This window comes from Paramacrobiotus metropolitanus, unplaced genomic scaffold (assembly GCF_019649055.1).
Source record: "Paramacrobiotus metropolitanus isolate TYO unplaced genomic scaffold, Prichtersi_v1.0 Parri_scaffold0000014, whole genome shotgun sequence".
Taxonomy (NCBI): Eukaryota; Metazoa; Tardigrada; class Eutardigrada; order Parachela; family Macrobiotidae; genus Paramacrobiotus; species Paramacrobiotus metropolitanus.
In genome coordinates, this window is record NW_026570234.1 from 794,357 (window position 1) to 813,281 (window position 18,925).

At 40.0% G+C, this 18,925-nt stretch overlaps 5 protein-coding genes across 9 annotated transcripts; 2 read left to right on the forward strand and 3 right to left on the reverse strand.

Annotated features, from left to right (window-relative positions):
* The first annotated feature begins 243 nt into the window (after window positions 1–243).
* On the forward strand, window positions 244–8,171 carry LOC129584462 (synaptic vesicular amine transporter-like). 2 transcript variants are annotated; one of them, XM_055476628.1, is made up of 11 exons: window positions 244–719; window positions 818–1,225; window positions 3,941–4,131; window positions 4,714–5,098; window positions 5,175–5,233; window positions 5,974–6,057; window positions 6,160–6,342; window positions 6,408–6,736; window positions 6,872–7,055; window positions 7,224–7,357; window positions 7,528–8,171. In XM_055476628.1, the coding sequence occupies exons 3-11, from the start codon at window positions 4,014–4,016 to the stop codon at window positions 7,726–7,728; spliced, it is 1,677 nt and encodes a 558-aa protein (XP_055332603.1). In that variant the 5' UTR covers window positions 244–719; window positions 818–1,225; window positions 3,941–4,013; the 3' UTR covers window positions 7,729–8,171. The 2 variants fall into 2 exon arrangements, with proteins under 2 accessions (XP_055332603.1, XP_055332602.1); XM_055476627.1 differs by having other exon boundaries at window positions 244–538; window positions 678–1,225.
* Window positions 7,699–9,731, reverse strand: LOC129584466 (uncharacterized). 3 transcript variants are annotated; one of them, XM_055476634.1, is made up of 6 exons: window positions 9,415–9,731; window positions 9,047–9,077; window positions 8,814–8,945; window positions 8,555–8,737; window positions 7,893–7,918; window positions 7,699–7,808 (listed from the first exon to the last, which is right to left on the reverse strand). In XM_055476634.1, the coding sequence occupies exons 1-6, from the start codon at window positions 9,517–9,519 to the stop codon at window positions 7,716–7,718; spliced, it is 570 nt and encodes a 189-aa protein (XP_055332609.1). In that variant the 5' UTR covers window positions 9,520–9,731; the 3' UTR covers window positions 7,699–7,715. The 3 variants fall into 3 exon arrangements, with proteins under 3 accessions (XP_055332609.1, XP_055332610.1, XP_055332611.1); XM_055476635.1 differs by lacking the exons at window positions 7,699–7,808; window positions 7,893–7,918 and adding an exon at window positions 8,023–8,397 and having other exon boundaries at window positions 9,415–9,730; XM_055476636.1 differs by lacking the exons at window positions 7,699–7,808; window positions 7,893–7,918 and adding an exon at window positions 8,373–8,397 and having other exon boundaries at window positions 8,478–8,737; window positions 9,415–9,730.
* A 292-nt stretch (window positions 9,732–10,023) lies between these two features.
* LOC129584725 (signal recognition particle 19 kDa protein-like) lies at window positions 10,024–11,969 on the reverse strand. The gene is made up of 5 exons (XM_055477023.1): window positions 11,739–11,969; window positions 11,584–11,668; window positions 11,303–11,377; window positions 11,091–11,199; window positions 10,024–10,445 (listed from the first exon to the last, which is right to left on the reverse strand). The coding sequence occupies exons 1-5, from the start codon at window positions 11,780–11,782 to the stop codon at window positions 10,291–10,293; spliced, it is 468 nt and encodes a 155-aa protein (XP_055332998.1). The 5' UTR covers window positions 11,783–11,969; the 3' UTR covers window positions 10,024–10,290.
* Window positions 11,970–12,128: 159 nt separating this feature from the next.
* Window positions 12,129–14,282, forward strand: LOC129584511 (mitochondrial coenzyme A transporter SLC25A42-like). Its single transcript, XM_055476698.1, has 4 exons — window positions 12,129–12,589; window positions 12,668–12,782; window positions 12,900–13,083; window positions 13,543–14,282. Exons 1-4 carry the CDS (start codon window positions 12,500–12,502, stop codon window positions 14,132–14,134), a joined length of 981 nt encoding a protein of 326 aa, XP_055332673.1. The 5' UTR covers window positions 12,129–12,499; the 3' UTR covers window positions 14,135–14,282.
* Window positions 14,218–18,209, reverse strand: LOC129584510 (P2X purinoceptor 4-like). 2 transcript variants are annotated; one of them, XM_055476697.1, is made up of 10 exons: window positions 17,945–18,209; window positions 17,722–17,814; window positions 17,453–17,586; window positions 17,001–17,020; window positions 16,678–16,749; window positions 16,130–16,275; window positions 15,670–15,892; window positions 15,053–15,346; window positions 14,749–14,877; window positions 14,218–14,578 (listed from the first exon to the last, which is right to left on the reverse strand). In XM_055476697.1, exons 1-10 carry the CDS (start codon window positions 18,055–18,057, stop codon window positions 14,420–14,422), a joined length of 1,383 nt encoding a protein of 460 aa, XP_055332672.1. In that variant the 5' UTR covers window positions 18,058–18,209; the 3' UTR covers window positions 14,218–14,419. The 2 variants fall into 2 exon arrangements, with proteins under 2 accessions (XP_055332672.1, XP_055332671.1); XM_055476696.1 differs by having other exon boundaries at window positions 16,130–16,290.
* Window positions 18,210–18,925: the final 716 nt, after the last annotated feature.

Consider the following 18,925-nt stretch of genomic DNA (forward strand, 5'->3'; position numbering starts at 1 on the left):
ATATCCCAGCACATTTGAGGCGCTTCCTTATTACTGTAGGCGTGTGCGGCTGCGAAAATTATAACCACTTCGTAATACATATTTCGCAGTTTACTGGGAAAGGACCTACCAATAAATTTCTGCGCGACCCGACATTCCTGTTATTATCGTGACCGTAATGGTGTTGGTTATAAATATAAATACTTCACCGACTACAGCGCACCGTCAGTGTGGTGTACGCGACTACCAGTCATCCAACAAAAAACGACCGGCACTCTGGATCGTTGATATGGGGTGCATACAATACGGCTGAATGTCAACTGTACCTTAACTTCCCTTTGCAACCGTTTCACAGGAAGTGGCACTGCTTATTGTCTGCTAAACGTACTCGATCGCCGAGTTGCCATCACGAAACGGGTTGTTACATCTTAAAGGTCGATCATTCTTCTCCTGGGCTTTTTTCCTAATGATCCTGCCTGTATCCACGCGGAAATGGCGCCTTGGCTCTTATAGAACGTGTATATATACGTGTGTATCGCCATCGACGTTGGCGTTGACGGTCGGTCCATGATTTGATAATACGTTAGCCACTTCCACTACAGCTCTCACACGCAATGCCATGCAATTGAGGGATAATTTACACTTTCTTTAGGGTTTATATATATATGATGGATCTGTGCAACAATTTCTTTTTACAGCTGACGTCCGAAGGAAACGACCTGTAAGCAGTGTTGATGTCGGTACGTGTATGTTAAAGGACACCAATGCCGATACTTATATCGTGCACAAACGGTTTATTAGAAATACTGCTTTGTTTCCATTTGGGTAACACGGCAAGGTGTAAAAGACATCAAAATTATCCTTCCCACCAAGTGATGAGTGAATAACGTTTAGCAAAGGATCAACGCAGGGCTCTCGTCTTAGTTGCAATTCCATTCGGAGACGATTTCCCAGTTGGCTAAACGTGTGCGTACTGCGTACTATTGCAGCCGACGTATATATATGCCTGTGCGCGCATTCCTTGTTTGCATTCTGGATTCGCTTAATCCCAATATTTGTGCCACTGTTTTGTCTGTGCAAAACAGAATAATCCTTTGCGATTTTTACTCAATTGGTACATGCTTGGGATGTTCTTTGCGGGAACTATGTGAATTTGATACTTATATGATCTAAGCAACTAGCAATATTGGTTGCAATCGATCCGGATTTTGATTTGAGCAAGAAAAAAGCTGTCATTCCGATACCGGTAAGGAAATTGGTTACAAATGCAAATATCGTATGATGAAAATATTTCCCGGCACCAAGTATATATTGGTTTTAATTTTCGAAGCTTTCAGCAACAGTAGTGGTTATGAATGTGCAATATACATAATCAGAAAGTTGTAAAGGTTCTAAAAAGATTAGACGAGGCTTATTACAGAAATACTTAATTTTGCTAACTGCTTCATATACACGGCCACACATAATTATAATAACTGCAATAAGTTTCGTGTCATATGTAGTACGATCTTGGTTGCTCCCTATAGTTTGACTTTGGATATGTCTGTTTCGTGAATCCCCGATTGGATTTCCAAGGCAAATTTACGTGTTTTAATTACGAATTTCGGCCCAGTAATTTACGCTTCTGTTATACCCGTCTATTTGCGTAAATCCGTAAGCGCGCATGTAGTGCTTCATTATTACTGCTGCTGCAAATTAATCCGGCGCGTATAATACAGTTCCTTGCGCAGGGCAATTTTCAACAGACTATTTATTAGCTTGAACAGCCAATAATAGCTTCGCGAATCACATTGCATTATTATGTTAGGTGACGAAATGATATGTACTTTTGTAATTGCTCGGTTTCTCAACTTCTTTAACTACATAATGAATTATACTGTAGCAAAGTCGTTTTTTTACAAGATCGAATATATGGATCGCTCTGCGCAATTATTAACTATGTTAAGAAGGCACGTTGGAGCTATCTGTGTAAATATACCGAAAACAACACTTCGTGCCAATAACAGTTTACAACATCATTCGGTGCTTTTCGATCGGTCAACACTTAACAGCATCATTTGCGGGATTGTACCGGGTCTATACCGGTGGTGCGCGCCGGTACGGCTGGGCTTCCCGCTTGTGTAAAACTGACTTTACGAGACGAGGGAAATAGAGATCGTTTTATCATTCTATTACGTAGTGACAGAACAAATATGCATAAGATGCATTGAGGATACATTAAAATAGCTAGCTTACCTAGGTGCTACCTTGTTATAAAGAGTGTAAATGGATCGTTTGTCCAGAGAGAGACGGACAATGCACTCCCCACATACATAGATAAACTTCGCTTTGCCGGCAAATATCGATCTCTGGAAATACAAAACCCCCGCAATCAAACTGTAACAGGAAATCCAACGCTGAAAAACGGTGCGCTTCCAGCGCGCGGCATATGCCGAAAGGAGCTAGGAAGAGAAATCTGTCCCGAATACAGCAAGAGTGCCTTTAGTGTAAGAAAAGTTTCAAAGAGTATAACATTAAGGTTGCCAAACCAACGAATCATATTAATCCTCCAGGCAAGGCAGTCCACTTCTCTTCCGTATCCAAATTTAAAATGAATACGGAGTACAAGCATGAAAATAAATTATTGCTTATTACTTTATCAGTTGTATGCATAAGGTAAAAAGTCAGAGAATGGTTTCCGTTTTACTAGCCTAATTACCTCTACTTTCCTGCCTTTAGAAGGCGCACCGTGGTTTCTGGCACATCTGTACTCTGATCACGGGGAATTCAATCACTTTTAAAGTATTTAACGGGTAATTCAATCAATTGTTAAAGTATTTCACTATGCATATGTTTTCCTCTCAGTAACAGGAGTAGATGATATTGCTTATACTCGAGTAATATGATTTCTGTATCGTATGAATTTGTCAAGCTAAAAACATGAATAATTTCGCTGATTTACTTTGTAAATTGTGGCCTGGTCATGAACTGGCAAATGGCAATTTCAGAAATGTAATTAACAAGTCTTTTTTAGAAAACTGGATTAATACGGCAAAGTTTAAATAATGCAGTATCCATCGTATATTATACCGTACCGGTACATTTACTCGTTATATCGCTGAAACGCACAGCATGACCGGAATAAGTGCATCTATGCGCAATCACTAGTAATTATAGTTTTAAAGTACAAATTCATATACCTAACTAATCTTTATCATTCATATTATATTAGTGCAGCAACGATGCCAGTAGCTAACTACCAGCAGGAATTTTGGAACAGATGTATTGTTTTATGTAAACGGCGTGTTTTGCTTTACTGCAAGGCACTTTTTCGCAGTCGTACTGGTCTGATCATTTTTCCGTTATAAGAAAGTATGAGCATGTGATCTATCGCCGCACAAAAGTTGTCACCGGGACACCGATTTAATCATCGTTATCCGACCGATAAATACAGAAAGTTAAATGCTAACATAATTTCTAAAACTAAAGACTAAAACTAAGACTTAGGCCATTAATGCGCGCAATCTTTAGTTTTGTGGTGTTTCATGTCTTGTTTTAAAAAGGCAAGGTTGATTTATGATAGCGCTTAGTAATACATGCCGATGAAAAGGATCAATAAAAAACCGGCAATATATGGCCTTAGCCACTTCGCTTCCGTGCGTATTTTTAAAGGAAGAATTGTTTCTGCTCTTTAAAAGTGCGAATTAAGTGATCCAGGATTGCTATAACGAGCCAGATGGAATTGACATCTCTTACCAGTTCAGTGCAATCGAGACAGCCGACCTATTCTTAGCAAATCATCTGTAGTATTTGGAATACCTTGTTTGATTTAATTCCTTTTTGTGCGCTCTTCAGTTCTTTGCATTTCCCGATATAAATGCAAGTTTTCTGAACTCCGTGACATTACCATCTGCGACGTCGAGTACTATTTAAACATTTTAAGCAATTAAATGGGTAATGGAAAAGCCTTGCTGTGGGTTAGGTGCCTCAACGCCATTACATCGAATCAAGATATCGCCGTTTCCGATTTCCGGACTAGTATTACCGTATGAATCATGCAGTGGAGGGAACTACTAGAAAAATTAGCGGCACTCGTGGGTGAAAACCGGAAGTTTATCCTGTTTATTGTGTTTGTGGCATTACTATTGGACAATATGCTATTGACGACGGTTGGTAAGTTTCAAGCACCATTTTCATTTATACGCAATTCATTCATAATTGCCTGGTTCAAGTACACTGGCGACAAAGAGCCATCGCATTATTATTATACGTAGATTTACTCGTAATGTCACTGAAGCGCGCAGTACCGGAAAAAGTGCAGCTTTGCGCAATTAATAATTATGGTTTTTAGTATAAATTCATATGTCGTATCTTTAGCACAGCTCATCGGCTTTCCCGAGTAACGTTACGCAATACTGACCTTAAGTATCCCGTCAGTTATCACTTAATTATAATGAACAATCCCATGACGTTAGAAGAGTTCGGAAAAAACCCAAAATTAATCAGAAAAAGCGGGAAAACTTAACGTAAAAAAATTTATTGGCAAGTAATTCGTATTGACATGGATATCAGTATTTTTGGCATTTTTTAGCAACGTACTTGGCGAAGCGCCAGATTAGGTGAAATGCATGTGCACAGAGTATTACACACTGTAGGCCCAAGTGTCAGCAGTTCATGATCAGTTAAGAAAAATAAGGGGTTAATATAAGAAAGTAGCCAAAAATTTTGATTAGTAGCGCCATCACATTTTTGTAGTGCCCATTATACCAGAGTATCTATACCAACTGGATAATCCTCGGCACGCAGCCGGAAATTTTAGTCGTGGTAGAACCACTCTGGGACCAGAACGGACCACCCTGACGACGGTGCCCATTTGGGCGGAAAGTGAACTGTCGAATGGTGACGAGGACGAAGATTTCCTGACCACAACTCTGCTACCTTCCACTCGCAGGCGCCTTAAAACAAAATCCACAGCCGCCACAACACCGGGCACAACAAATGCTACCACTCTGTCGCCGGAAGATGCTGAGCTGCAGCATGAGGAACTGGTGGAAGTCAATGTGCGAGTGGGTGTTATGTTTGCTTCCAAAGCCATTATGCAGCTGATTGCTAATCCATTTGTGGGACTTCTCACTAACAGGTCAATTAGCTCGTATTTTCGCGCCGCACGTATATACACACGTTTGAAACAAAATTTTTTTATGTGCACCGTACAGGATCGGATACAGTATTCCTATGTTCACCGGCTTTGTCGTCATGTTCGTATCCACTATAAGTAAGTACACGATATAATAAAGTCTGTTTAGGCGTTATTTTTATGAGGAGTAAATATATTGCACACTGAAGTGACTGAACACTTAGCACGGAAAGGCTTGACCTTTCCGTGTGCTGCCGAAAATGTATCAAATGGGTGCGTTCATGTTTTGACTCTGCGTCAATTTGCACGTGTTTGCTGTGGAAGTATTGACGGAATATTTATTCAATGGGTTCAGAATATGCTTGATTCTTTTATGTTAATAGTACGAACCCATTTCTGTGTGTAACTCAGTCTTGGCATGCGTGGGATGATCATTAATAGTGAGATGATACCATCGGCATTTGAATCCTGACAGATCATCTCGTCTGTATTTCCTTATTACTGTATACAGCATAGTCACATTGCTCCAGTTGGTGGGGCACCTGTATAAATTGCCAATACATTAGTTTGTGTTTTACAGAAAAGAAAATTTATGGTTTCGGTCAATTATAAAATTAATTGTTTAAGAAAGATCACTGAATCAGCAACATCTTCTCTATGTTCACCAAATTTTAGTATAAACTTTATCCGGGCCAAAATTAAGATTTTATTATGCTGTAATTTTTGGTTGGGCGTTTTGCGCAATTTGGTTTTATCTAACTTTAGTTTATCTGCATCGATTTTTTTATTTCTACGGCATAATGTAAGCCACCGCGCACGCACACATTAAAATATTTCCTCATGCATTTTTCCAAAAATGTAATATTGTTTTTTTGCAGTTTTTGCTTTTGGGGGAAGTTATGCAGTACTTTTCATGGCGCGGTCCATACAAGGAATTGGGTCTGCGTGTTCCAGTGTTTCGGGTATGAGATGCAGCCTTTCGACGTTGTTATCCGCGTTACATACCATTGTGTTTTTTCTTTTGCTACTCTATTCTGCATTTTTTAAATCTCATTAAATGGCAGGAATGGGCATGATTGCCGAGCGCTTTCCGGAAGACCGTGAGCGTGGCAATGCCATGGCCGTCGCACTGGGTGGTTTGGCGATGGGCGTGCTAATTGGACCGCCGTACGGTGGTGTCCTGTATGATTTTGTTGGAAAAAGCGCGCCGTTTCTGATTCTAGCTTTCCTGGCGCTATTTGATGGTCGTAAGTGAATACTGCGCCTAGTGCAGAGCCATTGAACTGTTAGCTGTGCTAATTATCGTTTACAGTTTTGCAACTTGTTGTGCTCAAACCGGCCATTATTCCGGCAAAGGAAGATCCGACATCCTTCAAAACACTCCTGAAAGATCCCTACATTCTCATTGCGGCGGGCTCCATTACATTTGCCAATATGGGCATTGCTATGCTGGAGCCGTCGTTACCTATTTGGATGCGGGAGACGATGCGGGCTCCAACATGGCAGACCGGAACGGCGTTTCTACCAGCCAGTATTTCCTATCTGTTGGGCACGAATCTCTTTGGTCCTCTCGGACACCGGATGGGGCGGTGGTTGGCTGCTATGGTTGGAATGATTGTTGTTGGGTTTTGCCTATTAGCGGTAAGGCACCATATATTCGCCAACTATCGAATGATTTTAAAAGTGACCTTTGAGCTGCTATGTCGTAAAACCTGAATTCTACTAAGTATGCCATCTTACAATTATTCAGTGCTTGGATTTTATATTATTACACAGATTCCTTCCGCCAGGACAGTGAATCATTTAATTGTACCCAATGCCGGTATCGGGTTTGCTATCGGCATGGTGGACTCCTCGATGATGCCCATTATGGGATATCTTGTTGACATACGGCATACAGCCGTATACGGCAATGTATACGCCATTACTGATGTTGCATTTTGCTTGGGTTTTGCTATTGGTGAGTGCGCCAGATTTAATTCGGAGCTGCATCAATCTACTGTAGAATCGTAGATACCTTTTGTAAGAACGTGTCCTTTGGTGTTACATTATACATTAATACATAAATCTATTATTTCGAAAAACTGTAAGGAAGTTTGACTGTGCTGATTGGAGGTTCTCTGGTCAGGTCCTGCTCTGAGTGGTTCGATAGTGAAAAATGCTGGCTTCCCGGCAATGATGTACGGAATCGGAATAGTTTGTCTGCTTTATGCTCCACTGTTGTTTAAGTTACGCAATCCCCCAGGAGGCGAAGAGCGACAGGTAAGCAATAAATTTGTAGCCAATAAAGGTCACACCAGCCGGGAATTCCTTGTGGTTTTCAATATTTTTATGTAATTTATATATTTATACGATTTACTTACTGTAGTAATTTACGGCTGGGCTTAAACGTCATTCTAACACCATTTTGAATGTCTTTGGACTGTTTGCAGTCGTTAATCCCTAATGACGATTGCACGGTAAATTATTCAAAATACACGGATCTGGTTGATGATTACGACGGAACGGAAGATGGAGCGGTAGCCGGCACCGGCATGCTCCATCAACCAAGCTTCCCATCGGGATATTATCCCAATCAAACCACTTACAAGCATATCAACCAGAACGGACGGGATGCCGGCTATTCGCACTGAACCGGCTGAGCCTGACTGGAAACAACACGTACTACGTCAGCGGTAACATGGCTTGACTGACGACCATGGGTGAGGAATAACTGTGGGTGCACCAAAAAAAGAGCGTAACTGAAATATCATTTCTTGATCTCTTAATCGTATTCGAATTCAAAAAGTGAACCTACTGTGAAGTTTAAGTAGGCTTCCAAAACTGCAAACCAAATCAGTCATAATTTTATCCGTGATAAACCCGGTCTGCTTGTTGTGACAATGGTCTTCTATGCGTTTTTGAATGTAAGTACTTTTTCAAATAGATTTAATTATTTTATTAGTCCATGATGAGTGAATGTACTGAATAGTGAATACTAATCCAGAGAGCGGGCAATGTTTGCGCTTTTAGGAGAAGTATAGACTAGATTATCGTAATAATAATGTTATGGAAATATGTAGACAAATCAAAAATATGCACGAAGAGAAAAATACAATGTAGAAAAAAACAACACCAAAAATGCGACAAATGGTAGTCGTATCACTAACTAAGTTGTTACAGATATAACCTGTTAAAAAACACAGATCCATTATCAATTTTGGCTTAGTAGTCCGGCACTGGTTCAACGAAAAATTTCACGAAATCGTAATAATTAACTTTTCCATTTTGAGCAATATTTCCCTCTTTAAATACGGCATCCACTAAAAACAAAACGAAACACATAAAGCTCCACTGAACACCATCGTGAAATATTTTGCATTAACGAAAAAATTGCGCTCACACTTCCAAATTATTAAATTGAAGTAACCAGTGTTCCTGTGCATCGTAATAAGCGTATACTGCAAGTCTGCAACCAACCATCTCGCCTTGACATCTTTTCGCCCGTGCTCATAAGGAAATGCCGAAGATCTTTGGCCGGTATTTCTCCATTTCCCTTTCGATCCATGGCTTGAAAGGCTTTCAAAATATCCGATGATGCCCGTTCAGATTCTTTGTGGGTGTGCATAATGTCCAAAAACGATGGAAAGGAAATATTGCTTCCTATTAATAACAAATTTCACAAATGAGTTCTCATAATATGTTATACAAAATTAGTACACATAATTCAGCAACAAACCTTTTCCTTTGAAATATAACGGCAATTCCGTCAATGTAGGGGCCAAGCCAAGGGAGCGCATTATCAACGATAACTCGCCAACAGATGTTATGTAGCCACTTTTGGCGTACAAGTTGAAGCATTCCTTGAATTCTAAAATCAAAGGTCTGGTTTTAGAAATGGTCGAACATGTGCTAGTATTAACAATCAAATCGCAACATAATTATAGAATTATCGTTTGTTGTGCACCTTACCATCGATCTCTTTCTGATTAAAGAATTGTGCCTAAAACCGAGAAAAAATCGTTTTGATATATGCTTTTCAAATTGCAAAATCTAAAAGCGAAGTGCATTTGATGAAACAAAGATGTACATATATTCAACATGCACACAACAAGTAATTCGCGTTTCTAGACGCACGATTTTTGAGCCGAGTAGTACGAGTACAGCTACAAACACGATTTCCGCGACAAAACAATTACGAATTACTTTTCCCAGTTTAGGTATCTGCATTCTAATTCCTTTCATATGCAGTGCGGTACACAGATTAAATTTTACAATTTATGCTTAAATTTAATCCTGCAGAAAGAGTCACACCATTTCGAAAGTAAGGTATGACTTACCATTTTCGGGTCAGCTGAAGAAGACACCCACGGAACAATAGACTGTTGGCTTGGAAGGAAAAAATGATGAACAGAACACGATTGCCACCAGCGATCTGTTTTCATGGATGATATTGAATATACTGGCAATGGCGAAACCTATTCAACGATATCCGGTGCACACAGCTTACGTTAATACCGCGGTGCCGTACACTCGGACGGAAGCCACAGCTCTCCGCCAAATCACCACATAATACCGTCAACCGTTTGCGAAGAGATTATAGTCAGACAGGTACACGACCAGGTACATCAGCGGTAAGCAGCAAGAAGATACCAACAAACACAGGAAAACCAGTTAGCAAACCTAATTCAGCTACTCTACAGTACGCTATCTGCATACGGTGTTTATGGGTCAAGGTCCAGTTGTGCAGCCAATGTAAAATGTGAAACAAAGCCTCTAGCAGCACGCAACAGTCAGCGCATCAAGTTCTGAACTACCTTTGTCATAATAAGCTTAAAGAAACCGGAGAGGATTGTACTAACTTGTAACTTAAAATTAATTTAAATCAAAATTTTTATGTTTCGTATGAAAATGTGCGGAAACCTGCTCCCATACAAACATACACCATTATTAATTTTAATTTGTTAACCCAACTGTTTTTGAGTAAAAAACATAACTCATCGCAGACAGCATCATAAAATCTGAGAGCTTTGCAGATATTATTATAAGCACAAATTTCGTTTTGAAATGTAGACATACAGAGTGCATCCAGAGCAACAAAAAGAAAGGTCAAAGTATTTCTGCGCATGCACAGGTCTTTTGTTTTCCGAGTCGGCAATGTTAAGAAATATCGATACCTCCGAAGTCCGTGCCGGGAAAGTTTACTTTAAGGCAGATTATTTTCTTTTACCACCTTTTCCCTTCGATTTGCCCTTGCTTGTCCCACCGCCTTGTGAGGACGATCCCGCTGCAGATGAACTCTGTTGATTTCCAGAACTCCGACTTTTCAGTTTAGGTATGGTTTCGCCAAGGTAATGCAATACCGCCAGTTCTGAAACAGAATTCGGTTATATCCAGTGCAATCTTAATTTTGTTTTCTGGAGAAATCAATAACCACATACAATAATTTTTGGGGCAATTAACGTCTACCTAATCACATAAGGCATGCATAAATCCCACAGAACTACAAAGTAAAAACCATACCCAGAGAGCCACAGTATAAACCGTAAACAACACCATACCAAGACAAAATTTTATAAAAATCGTACATTACCAGTTCAACTTCCACTAGAGTACAATTTGTTACAGTACAAGTCAATCGACTTTCACAAACAATTTTATTATGTAATGTAAAGTCAGTGTAACAAGTCCATGTTGTGAATATAATTTCCTTGTTTATTGCTATTACCATGTAATGCAATTTTGAAATAAAATTTCGAATACATGCAACAAATAACAGCTTCCTATTGCATAGTAGTTTCATTATAAAAAAGGTGCTGCAGGCGTATATTAATACTTAGGATATTTCAGTTAGTTCAATATCAAAGTAAAAAAATGAATTCCAGCAGGCACTCGCTCAACGAACAGTAGAAAAAGGACAGGAATAGGAGGATACTAATAAGCGATGGTAGCGGTAACTAGTGAACACGCCTTAACAGTCAACAGCTGTCACTAGTCACACCGTCAGTTAACTCACTATTTGGAAATTTAGGATTGACTGGTTCCTGCTGTTCTGTCAACAATTCCACTTTCACGCGCCCCTGGTAGCCTAAATCACGGCTAGCATCGCGAGCATACATTTTTCTCTGAAAAATCCAGAGCATTTTTACAGCTTTAACTTAAAAACCCCAGGCTGGCAATAGTTAATTTAAGTACTTTTAGATAGACAGAAATTTCAGAATAACCTACAGGCTCAATCATGTTCCGCAGGCCAATATTATCTAAAATATCCTTTATTTCCTGGCATGTCGGATTATCCACACACTAGTAAAAACAAACAGAAAATTGTAAGAAATTATACGCTGAGCCGTAAACAATAAGCTTATGCTGGGAATTAATGCCGTTAGAACAATACTTTGAACACTATATTGAATGGATCACAGCACAAAGGGCAAGTACGAATAGAACTAACTACAACACTGGGGACAAACATTCACAAAATATAAACACTGACGATGCGTACGGCGTACCTTATCTTTTCGAATGCGTCGACCTTCAGCCGTAGTTTTTCGGCTGTTGATATACACGGGATATATGCTGCGCCACTTTTTTAGCCTGTATAAAACGAATGCTCGGGAAGACGCAAATACGTATATAAACCAAAGCGAGGGGAATAAGATCTTACGCCAATACAGAAGGACTGTTCGGTCCGCTACCAGCTGGATCCATGTCGTGAAACAATTTCAAAGCACGGAAACGAGAAATAACGAGACTGACGCTCCCAAATCAATAACTGCTTTTTCGAAGTAACCAGGTTATAAAATATTAATAAAACATGCAGTCCACAAATTCACTAAATATGAAAGGAAAACGAGAGTTATTAGACAATAGATATGCAATTTTTAAATTTTACAGAACTTCGCAAAACTGTTTTAGGCCGCTGCCAGAGTGTAAATCGACGTCACTGCAGAACTCATCCACAGATATGAACTGGTCCCCGTGAGCGGTTGCTGACATGGGAAAACACAAACGTCTTTGCATTTCGCAACACTTTTGAATTTTCTGATCAGTCTGACGTGCTGGTTGTGAGAGATTTGAGGCGCTCTGACGGCTGTTTTTTTGTTTTGCTCTTTTGGAAAGTTTGAATTTATGTAGGCCTGTTGGCTGTAGCACGTTCCTTTAAATTTTGACGCTTTATCATTTAGGGTATTCGTCTAAGCAATAGCGTTATTGTGCATATTGTGGGTTACTTTGCTTGTTGCGGGTTCTGCTTGATGTTGACTGTATACCTTGACGCGTTAAAATTATCTTTCTATATCAACTGGATTTCATTTACAATTCGTGCCTGGATGACCATACATCTTGCTGAAACCCCGATGATTCCACCATTCATGCAGCCAATGCAATCCTTTTTGTGTCCCAGGCGTCAGCACAACAGACCGTGTCATGTCCACCAAAACGAAGAACCAAGGACCGACGCAGGTTCTTCCACAAGACGCATCGCTGACTGCTCTTAACGAGAATTTAGCGAAGCCCGTAAGAAGACTTGCTTAGGCTTGCATCAGAACTGCATGGTAGCATCATGCACCACTTAACGTATTGCATCCATTGCAGCCGCCGCTGGACAACTCCACTCGCATCTGGACATCCCTCATTGCGGGCGCTACGGCGGGGGCGCTCGCCAAAACCAGTATTGCTCCGTTGGACAGAACGAAAATCAATTTTCAGAGTAATAGTTTGTCATGATTAATTTCCGTGTCTTCGGTCTAACGACAGTGTAGATTGCATGTTATAGTTCCTTAACAGTTGGAAATGGTTTACAATTGGTTTAATTTGCGATTTGCAGCATCAGCGAGTCGGTTTTCTATGAAAGAAGGGGCCAGATATTTAAAAGAGCGCTTCAAGCATGAAGGCTTCCTCAGTCTGTGGAGAGGCAATTCAGCAACCATGGTTCGTGTTATCCCCTATGCCGCTATCCAGTTTGCTTCGCATGAGCAGTGGAAGCATGTGCTCAAGGTGGATGATATTAGGTAGGTAAATGGCATTATGTTATTACTTCAGTTGTTAATACATTTCTTCGTTGACTTGTCGTGAAAACGGGAAACAATACGCAGTTTTCTTGTATGGCATATTAAATTGGATTTGTGTAATTGCAACATTTAATATTTGTACAGTGGCTTACTTTGCTTTGAATTTGAACTTGCTACTGGTAGCGAAACGAGTAAACATGTTTCATCGGGCTTCGAGTATACCTCGTACAAGGTTTAAGTACGTATCACAGACGCAAAAGAAACTTTTGGAACGCTTTTCCAGATAGACTGTGGGTTGCACTGATTTTAAACAGTAAATAGTAAATTCCTCCGCAATTTAAACAGAATACACACATACCGTTTACATACTTTCGGATACAACAGTGATGACAAAAGAGCTACCCTCAAGGAAATGCTGTCTGACTGAATTCACTTGGAAGTGTTATTTTTTTATTGCAGAATATATTCTCCCGGAAAACGTTTCGTAGCCGGATCCTTAGCCGGAGTAACGGCCTCCTCCTTGACGTATCCCCTTGATTTAGCCCGTGCCCGTATGGCGGTAACGGAGAAAGCCCGTTACGCTACCATCTTCTCCGTCTTCAAAAATTTGCTCAAAGAAGAAGGCTGGATAGCACTTTATCGGGGATTTACTCCCACACTTTTGGGTGTTATACCATACGCCGGTGCCAGTTTCTTTACGTTTGAGACGCTCAAACGCAAGCATCAGGAGCGTTACGAGCGTCCGGCAGCGGCTTACGAAAAGATGCTATTTGGGGCGTGCGCAGGCGCAGTGGGGCAGACCTCCTCGTATCCCTTTGATATTGTGCGCAGGCGCATGCAGACTGCCGTCGATCGGCAATTCCCCAAGTTGGGAACGTTTGAAGCGCTGGTGAAGATCGCACGGGAAGAAGGCATCAAGAATGGGCTTTTTAAAGGCTTAACTCTAAACTGGGTGAAGGGGCCGATTGCGGTGGGTGTTAGTTTTACTAGTTTTGATTTATTTCAGTCGTTGCTCCGACGACTGCATCGTGAAAGAAGTGTGGCGCGGTGAGTGGATTGTTTGTGTCTAACTTATTGTGATTTATGTAAAATTTTGTTCTTTGTGATTAACGCATGTTTCAAACACAGAAATTTTATTGGTTTGTGATGTTGACCGCAATCATTAAAAGAAAGGCGTATAAATTACAGATAATCTTTGAGGAAGTTGGTTCCGGTATGTTTGCCAGTATGTTTAAATACAGTAGTTTTTTTCGTCATATAAGATTAACTAAGACAAGATTCTTTGGATAGGCAGAGATCACAAGCAAGGAAAACATCAGGGGGTGTATTAAAACTTCTAAAGACTTGTTTCAAGCACCTTTTGCTCATGTTTCGGGGATAGTTTTTCTAATTCACCAGGTTCGTGGTTGGGTAGGTGACCATCCTCAGTTAACTCATCATCTGAGGAAGCTAGCGCGGTGTCCGCAATATCTGGGTAAGCTTCCTTTAGTAAATCCTGCAAAATTGTGTGTATTTAGGCTGCACACAAACGGCATTGCGTAAACGTTTTGGGAATTTATTTACAGTAAATCGTTTCCTAACTGGGACTGATGCTAATTTTTATTTCTGTCAACTTTTTTCGATTTTACTCATTTTAGGAATAGTACTTAAATATGCTGCACTTACGTCTGGATTCAAGCCAGCTTGTGGTGGTATACGTCCTGCATCACGAATGCGGTCAATCTTCTTTTCCCGTAATGTCTTCATTTTTTTCCGCATGAAAAATAGTGTTACAAAATCACATACGATTGTCGTCTAAAACAGAAAAAGTTTCAATAATATTGCTCGCATCCGCAGTTGGAAATGGTTTTATACACTGCCTGTAGTCATAAATATTGTACAGGTATAATTGTGCTGACCGTGAGATGGGTGCTTTTGCGACTGACCGAGTACGTATGATGGACTTCTTTGTGAATAATTATTCACTTACCAGTCCAAGTAAGCCCACAGCGGAACCGACATTTAAGGCAAATGTTTCAGCATCGAATTTCCCAGCTTCGCTGTATACCATGAATACAAATCGTATTCCGTAAAACTTGTATAAACTCCTTTTGCGTGTCCCATCCTGGGGGTCATTCCAGTAGTCGGCATTGCGAAAACTCCAACCTTTGGCAATTTTCTCATCTTTGGAATCCATTCTTCGGAATTCGTACTGGGGTTTACAGTGTTGCACATCCCGATCAAGATTGCATTCCCATTTGATAATAAATGCAATTATTCCGCCCTGCAGTACGTACTCAACCGGTTAATCCCGTACGTAATTATTTACTTTATATTTACTTACTAATAACATAAATAGATCATACCTACTTTCAATAGCTTTCAAAATCTATGGCTACAGAGGATAGCATTAGTTACAGGTACTGTACATACTTGTACCTAACTGGTAAGTTTTGGTAGACAAACTCTCTTTTTATTGTTTTGGTTATCAGCTAGAGCGTAATTTTAAGTTCTTATCACAACCTGAAAACCGCTTTGATACAATCAGTTTTGGTGCAATGCATGTGGATAAGTGTAAGGATTTTTGCCTTTGTATTGTTGACTTACCGTGCTTGCAACGTCTACAAAATTTGCGCCGGCTTTTTCCACAATATATTGCACGCCAAAAATCGGACAGTACGGATCGTTTTTCTCGTGGTACCGGCACGAAGCCAAGTCTTCTTTGCTATGGCTTTCTAAAATGTTTCTGCGGCGAACGTCGGCTTTAGGAAACACAACATAATTTTTGACAAGAATGGTGAAATTGGCCACTTCCATGAACATGGGTGGACTAAAAGACAACAAACACAAAGTGTCAATGTATTAAAAAATTTAATACTGTATTTTTCTGTAGCGCTATTATATTCCTTTATCATATTATGCATAACTTTCCAGGTATGTATATTCTGTGAAGTAGTGGCGGTACAGTACCATATGCGAATGCCGAAATCGGTTATTACTATATATAAGGCAGATACAGAAATATCTGCCAACATAACGCGGCAATTGTCAAATGAACGTTACCTACTCCGGTGCTTTGTCCTGTTCAGCTGGACACCACCCCTCGATTTCGCACGTTCCCGTTCCCTGAATGCATCGTCCAGTTCGAAATCCGTTTCCTAGGAGCAGCGGCTCCCCGGCAGGACAATGCGAATCAGCTGAACAGCGGGCACTCTTTAAATAAATATCCTATGAGTGAAAACATGCAGCTCTGATGGTGAGTTACTCTCTGCAATTAAGCGATATAAATGTCTGATATCGAAATCGAAGATTTGGAGTGCAGCCGGTAAGTAGTCATTTCATAGTATCTGCCTTTCCGTTAATGATATTTGAGTACCTTTCATCAAGATACTGTACACAATTTAATTTTTTTAACTCCGAAAATCAGATCAGGCCATCAGGGGCTGGTGGCAATGATAATATTGGCAGATCACAGAGGATATATATACCGACATAAATAGTGTGTTGTGGAAGCGGGAGTCGGATAATGGAAGACACAGTTATGCAAAATCAGATCGCAATTTTATTGTGCAATTTATGGCGCCGATTCTAGTTTTGCAATTCAGTTGCCCATACCTCTGGACAGCGTCCATTCCGCTGATTAGGCGTCTGGATAACGTTTGTTGCAATGAACAAGGCGTTATTTTCCTATCGACCACATCATATTTCAATTAAGACAATTACCGGTGTGATTTAGACCAGTTATGCAGTTATGTACAGCTATTACTGTGATATAATCTTTATCCGACACTTGAAAACTTTTAAACCGCTGGAAGGCTTCTAACCTTCAAGCGGTTACATTTACACTAAAAAAATGTCTAGGTGTCTAAAGAAACGAGATGGTTTAAATATCTGCAAGAATTATTCGAAGTGGAAACAAAGAAGATTTGCACACTTACCACCGCCGGTATCACAAGATCTGCAAAGCATCATAACGAATGTCGTCAGTATTCGGTATTTAATTATCTGGACTTCTACGGAAAACCGACTTTATGTGTTCGAATACGTAGAAGTTTGAGAAAAAAAATCTGAGCTTTGTAAATTCGCTCGCACTCGCATTACAGAAATTCTTCATTATGATTCTGCGGCAGGCATCGCAGATCTGTATACCGGCGCGCTCTAAGCGGAAAAGCACCCGTGTTGCCGGCATCTTTCAAGTTGAGTTACCCGTACTATTGTACTGGTCGAAATCATGAACAATACTCTCCAAAATATACCGGGTTAGCAAAGCCGGATACAGGAAATAAATATGGAATGGTACTTTTTGAAGATGCTTGGGTACTCAGGATAGAAATGTGTGGACGGTCGTATAACGCTCTATCGTATAATATGCATGAACACTATTGATTACCGGCTGCATCCCATATCTTGTTGGATGCACTTTGCCGCGGAGTGTTTGTTTTGATCATTCCTTTCACCTTGGCCACCGTATTGTGCTCGCCTTTTTCACTCGCTTGATAGCCCTTATTTATAATGAAAATGCTCCTGTAAAACATAATTGTAATTTACGCCTGAAAAACACTGATTACCGGTTCTTATATACATATGTTCTCCTTCGGTTGGAATAACTGTAGTAGTAGTAAACTGTTATGAACAAATGGAATTCTCGCCGACAGTTACCCAATGATATATCCAAGCACCGCCAACTGCAGACCTCTGTTAATCAGTCCAAGTTTAAGATCGTAAACCTTGACAACTTTTGGTGTTTCGTACCTATAACATTAAAAACCGCGGTAAGGAGGTTAACTTAATGCATGCATTATAGCGCGTCCATATAATATTATTTATATTAAAGCACACGCGAAATACAGACAATAGCACCAAGTTTCAGCTTTCTACTTACTCCATAAAAAAATCCCGACATTCTTTTTTCGCTTTTCGCTTGATAAAAGAAAGGCAAGTATTTTTATCCATATCTGGCTTCCCAGAATCGACTAAACTGATTACGAATTTCATATAGAGAGCACAACTTGCAAGAATTGGTTTAGTTTTAATCTTTTACAGTGCTCATAATAATCTAACCTTAATGAACTGCACTGCATCACAATAAGCGCTGAATTTTACGGCTAGATGTTTGTTTAATGCCGCGAGATCGACCCCTCGTAGGCTCATACATAACAAGACGTGTGACCGAAATCAACATTTGATTGAGATTTTCACCTAGATCTGTGAATTTACCGCAAAAGACACTTTCGTGCACCGTGCAGAACCGGTATGCTGCCTTCCTAAAAATACCAAAAGCGGATTTCCTCTAGGCGGAAATTGAAAGGCCGGCAGCTTCATAAGCTGCAAAAAAACGCTAAATCATAGAAGTTTCTTTATAAAAACCTTGTTAATAGCATCGCAGTTCACACAATTAACGTAATTATGATACACTGACTATCTAGTCGCTTATGCATTTCATGGCTGATAATATATTGGAAAAGACATTTTAAAGTAACCGCAGTTGTAGCAATTATCGCGCATACATATTTTAACATTGTTCTGCACAAATGAAGACATAGGACATCACATTTTCCATATCGAGATTTTAAATCAGTTATGGAGATTTTACTTCTTCGGGATTAGTAGCCGTAACACCCTTGAAGTGTATTTAGGTTAATTTATGCATGACCACTCCACCTTTTCCGGCAGTGGCAACTTGTTTTTCAGTTTCCCGACATGTAAGAGTAAACTTTGATACAAAAACCACCACAAACTTTGTACATGTCATCATAATTCATTTTTGTTTGATTTTACATGAGGTTATTTGCATCTCTAACTTGTTATGTTTAATATTATTTCCTTGACATCTTCAGTGTCTGTTGCAAAATCACATAATTGT

What these genes read in the sequence shown, in the direction of transcription:
- LOC129584462 (XM_055476628.1), top strand. Translation starts at nt 4,014, where the DNA reads ATGCAGTGGAGGGAACTACTAGAAAAATTAGCGGCACTCGTGGGTGAA. An exon ending in TATGCTATTGACGACGGTTG is followed by an intron (nt 4,132 to 4,713) that starts GTAAGTTTCAAG and finishes ACATTTTTGTAG; the next exon opens with TGCCCATTATACCAGAGTAT. An exon ending in CATGTTCGTATCCACTATAA is followed by an intron (nt 5,234 to 5,973) that starts GTAAGTACACGA and finishes GTTTTTTTGCAG; the next exon opens with TTTTTGCTTTTGGGGGAAGT.
- LOC129584466 (XM_055476634.1), bottom strand. Translation starts at nt 9,519, where the DNA reads ATGAAAACAGATCGCTGGTGGCAATCGTGTTCTGTTCATCATTTTTTC. An exon ending in TAATCAGAAAGAGATCGATG is followed by an intron (nt 8,946 to 9,046) that starts GTAAGGTGCACA and finishes CTTTGATTTTAG; the next exon opens with AATTCAAGGAATGCTTCAAC. An exon ending in GTTATATTTCAAAGGAAAAG is followed by an intron (nt 8,738 to 8,813) that starts GTTTGTTGCTGA and finishes TGTTATTAATAG; the next exon opens with GAAGCAATATTTCCTTTCCA.
- LOC129584725 (XM_055477023.1), bottom strand. Translation starts at nt 11,782, where the DNA reads ATGGATCCAGCTGGTAGCGGACCGAACAGTCCTTCTGTATTGGC. An exon ending in GACGCATTCGAAAAGATAAG is followed by an intron (nt 11,378 to 11,583) that starts GTACGCCGTACG and finishes TGTTTTTACTAG; the next exon opens with TGTGTGGATAATCCGACATG. An exon ending in TGCGGAACATGATTGAGCCT is followed by an intron (nt 11,200 to 11,302) that starts GTAGGTTATTCT and finishes TGGATTTTTCAG; the next exon opens with AGAAAAATGTATGCTCGCGA.
- LOC129584511 (XM_055476698.1), top strand. Translation starts at nt 12,500, where the DNA reads ATGTCCACCAAAACGAAGAACCAAGGACCGACGCAGGTTCTTCCACAA. An exon ending in ACGAGAATTTAGCGAAGCCC is followed by an intron (nt 12,590 to 12,667) that starts GTAAGAAGACTT and finishes CATCCATTGCAG; the next exon opens with CCGCCGCTGGACAACTCCAC. An exon ending in CTCAAGGTGGATGATATTAG is followed by an intron (nt 13,084 to 13,542) that starts GTAGGTAAATGG and finishes TTTTTATTGCAG; the next exon opens with AATATATTCTCCCGGAAAAC.
- LOC129584510 (XM_055476696.1), bottom strand. Translation starts at nt 18,057, where the DNA reads ATGAAATTCGTAATCAGTTTAGTCGATTCTGGGAAGCCAGATATGGAT. An exon ending in GTGCTTGGATATATCATTGG is followed by an intron (nt 17,587 to 17,721) that starts GTAACTGTCGGC and finishes TATGTTTTACAG; the next exon opens with GAGCATTTTCATTATAAATA. An exon ending in GAACAGGACAAAGCACCGGA is followed by an intron (nt 15,893 to 16,129) that starts GTAGGTAACGTT and finishes GTTGTCTTTTAG; the next exon opens with TCCACCCATGTTCATGGAAG.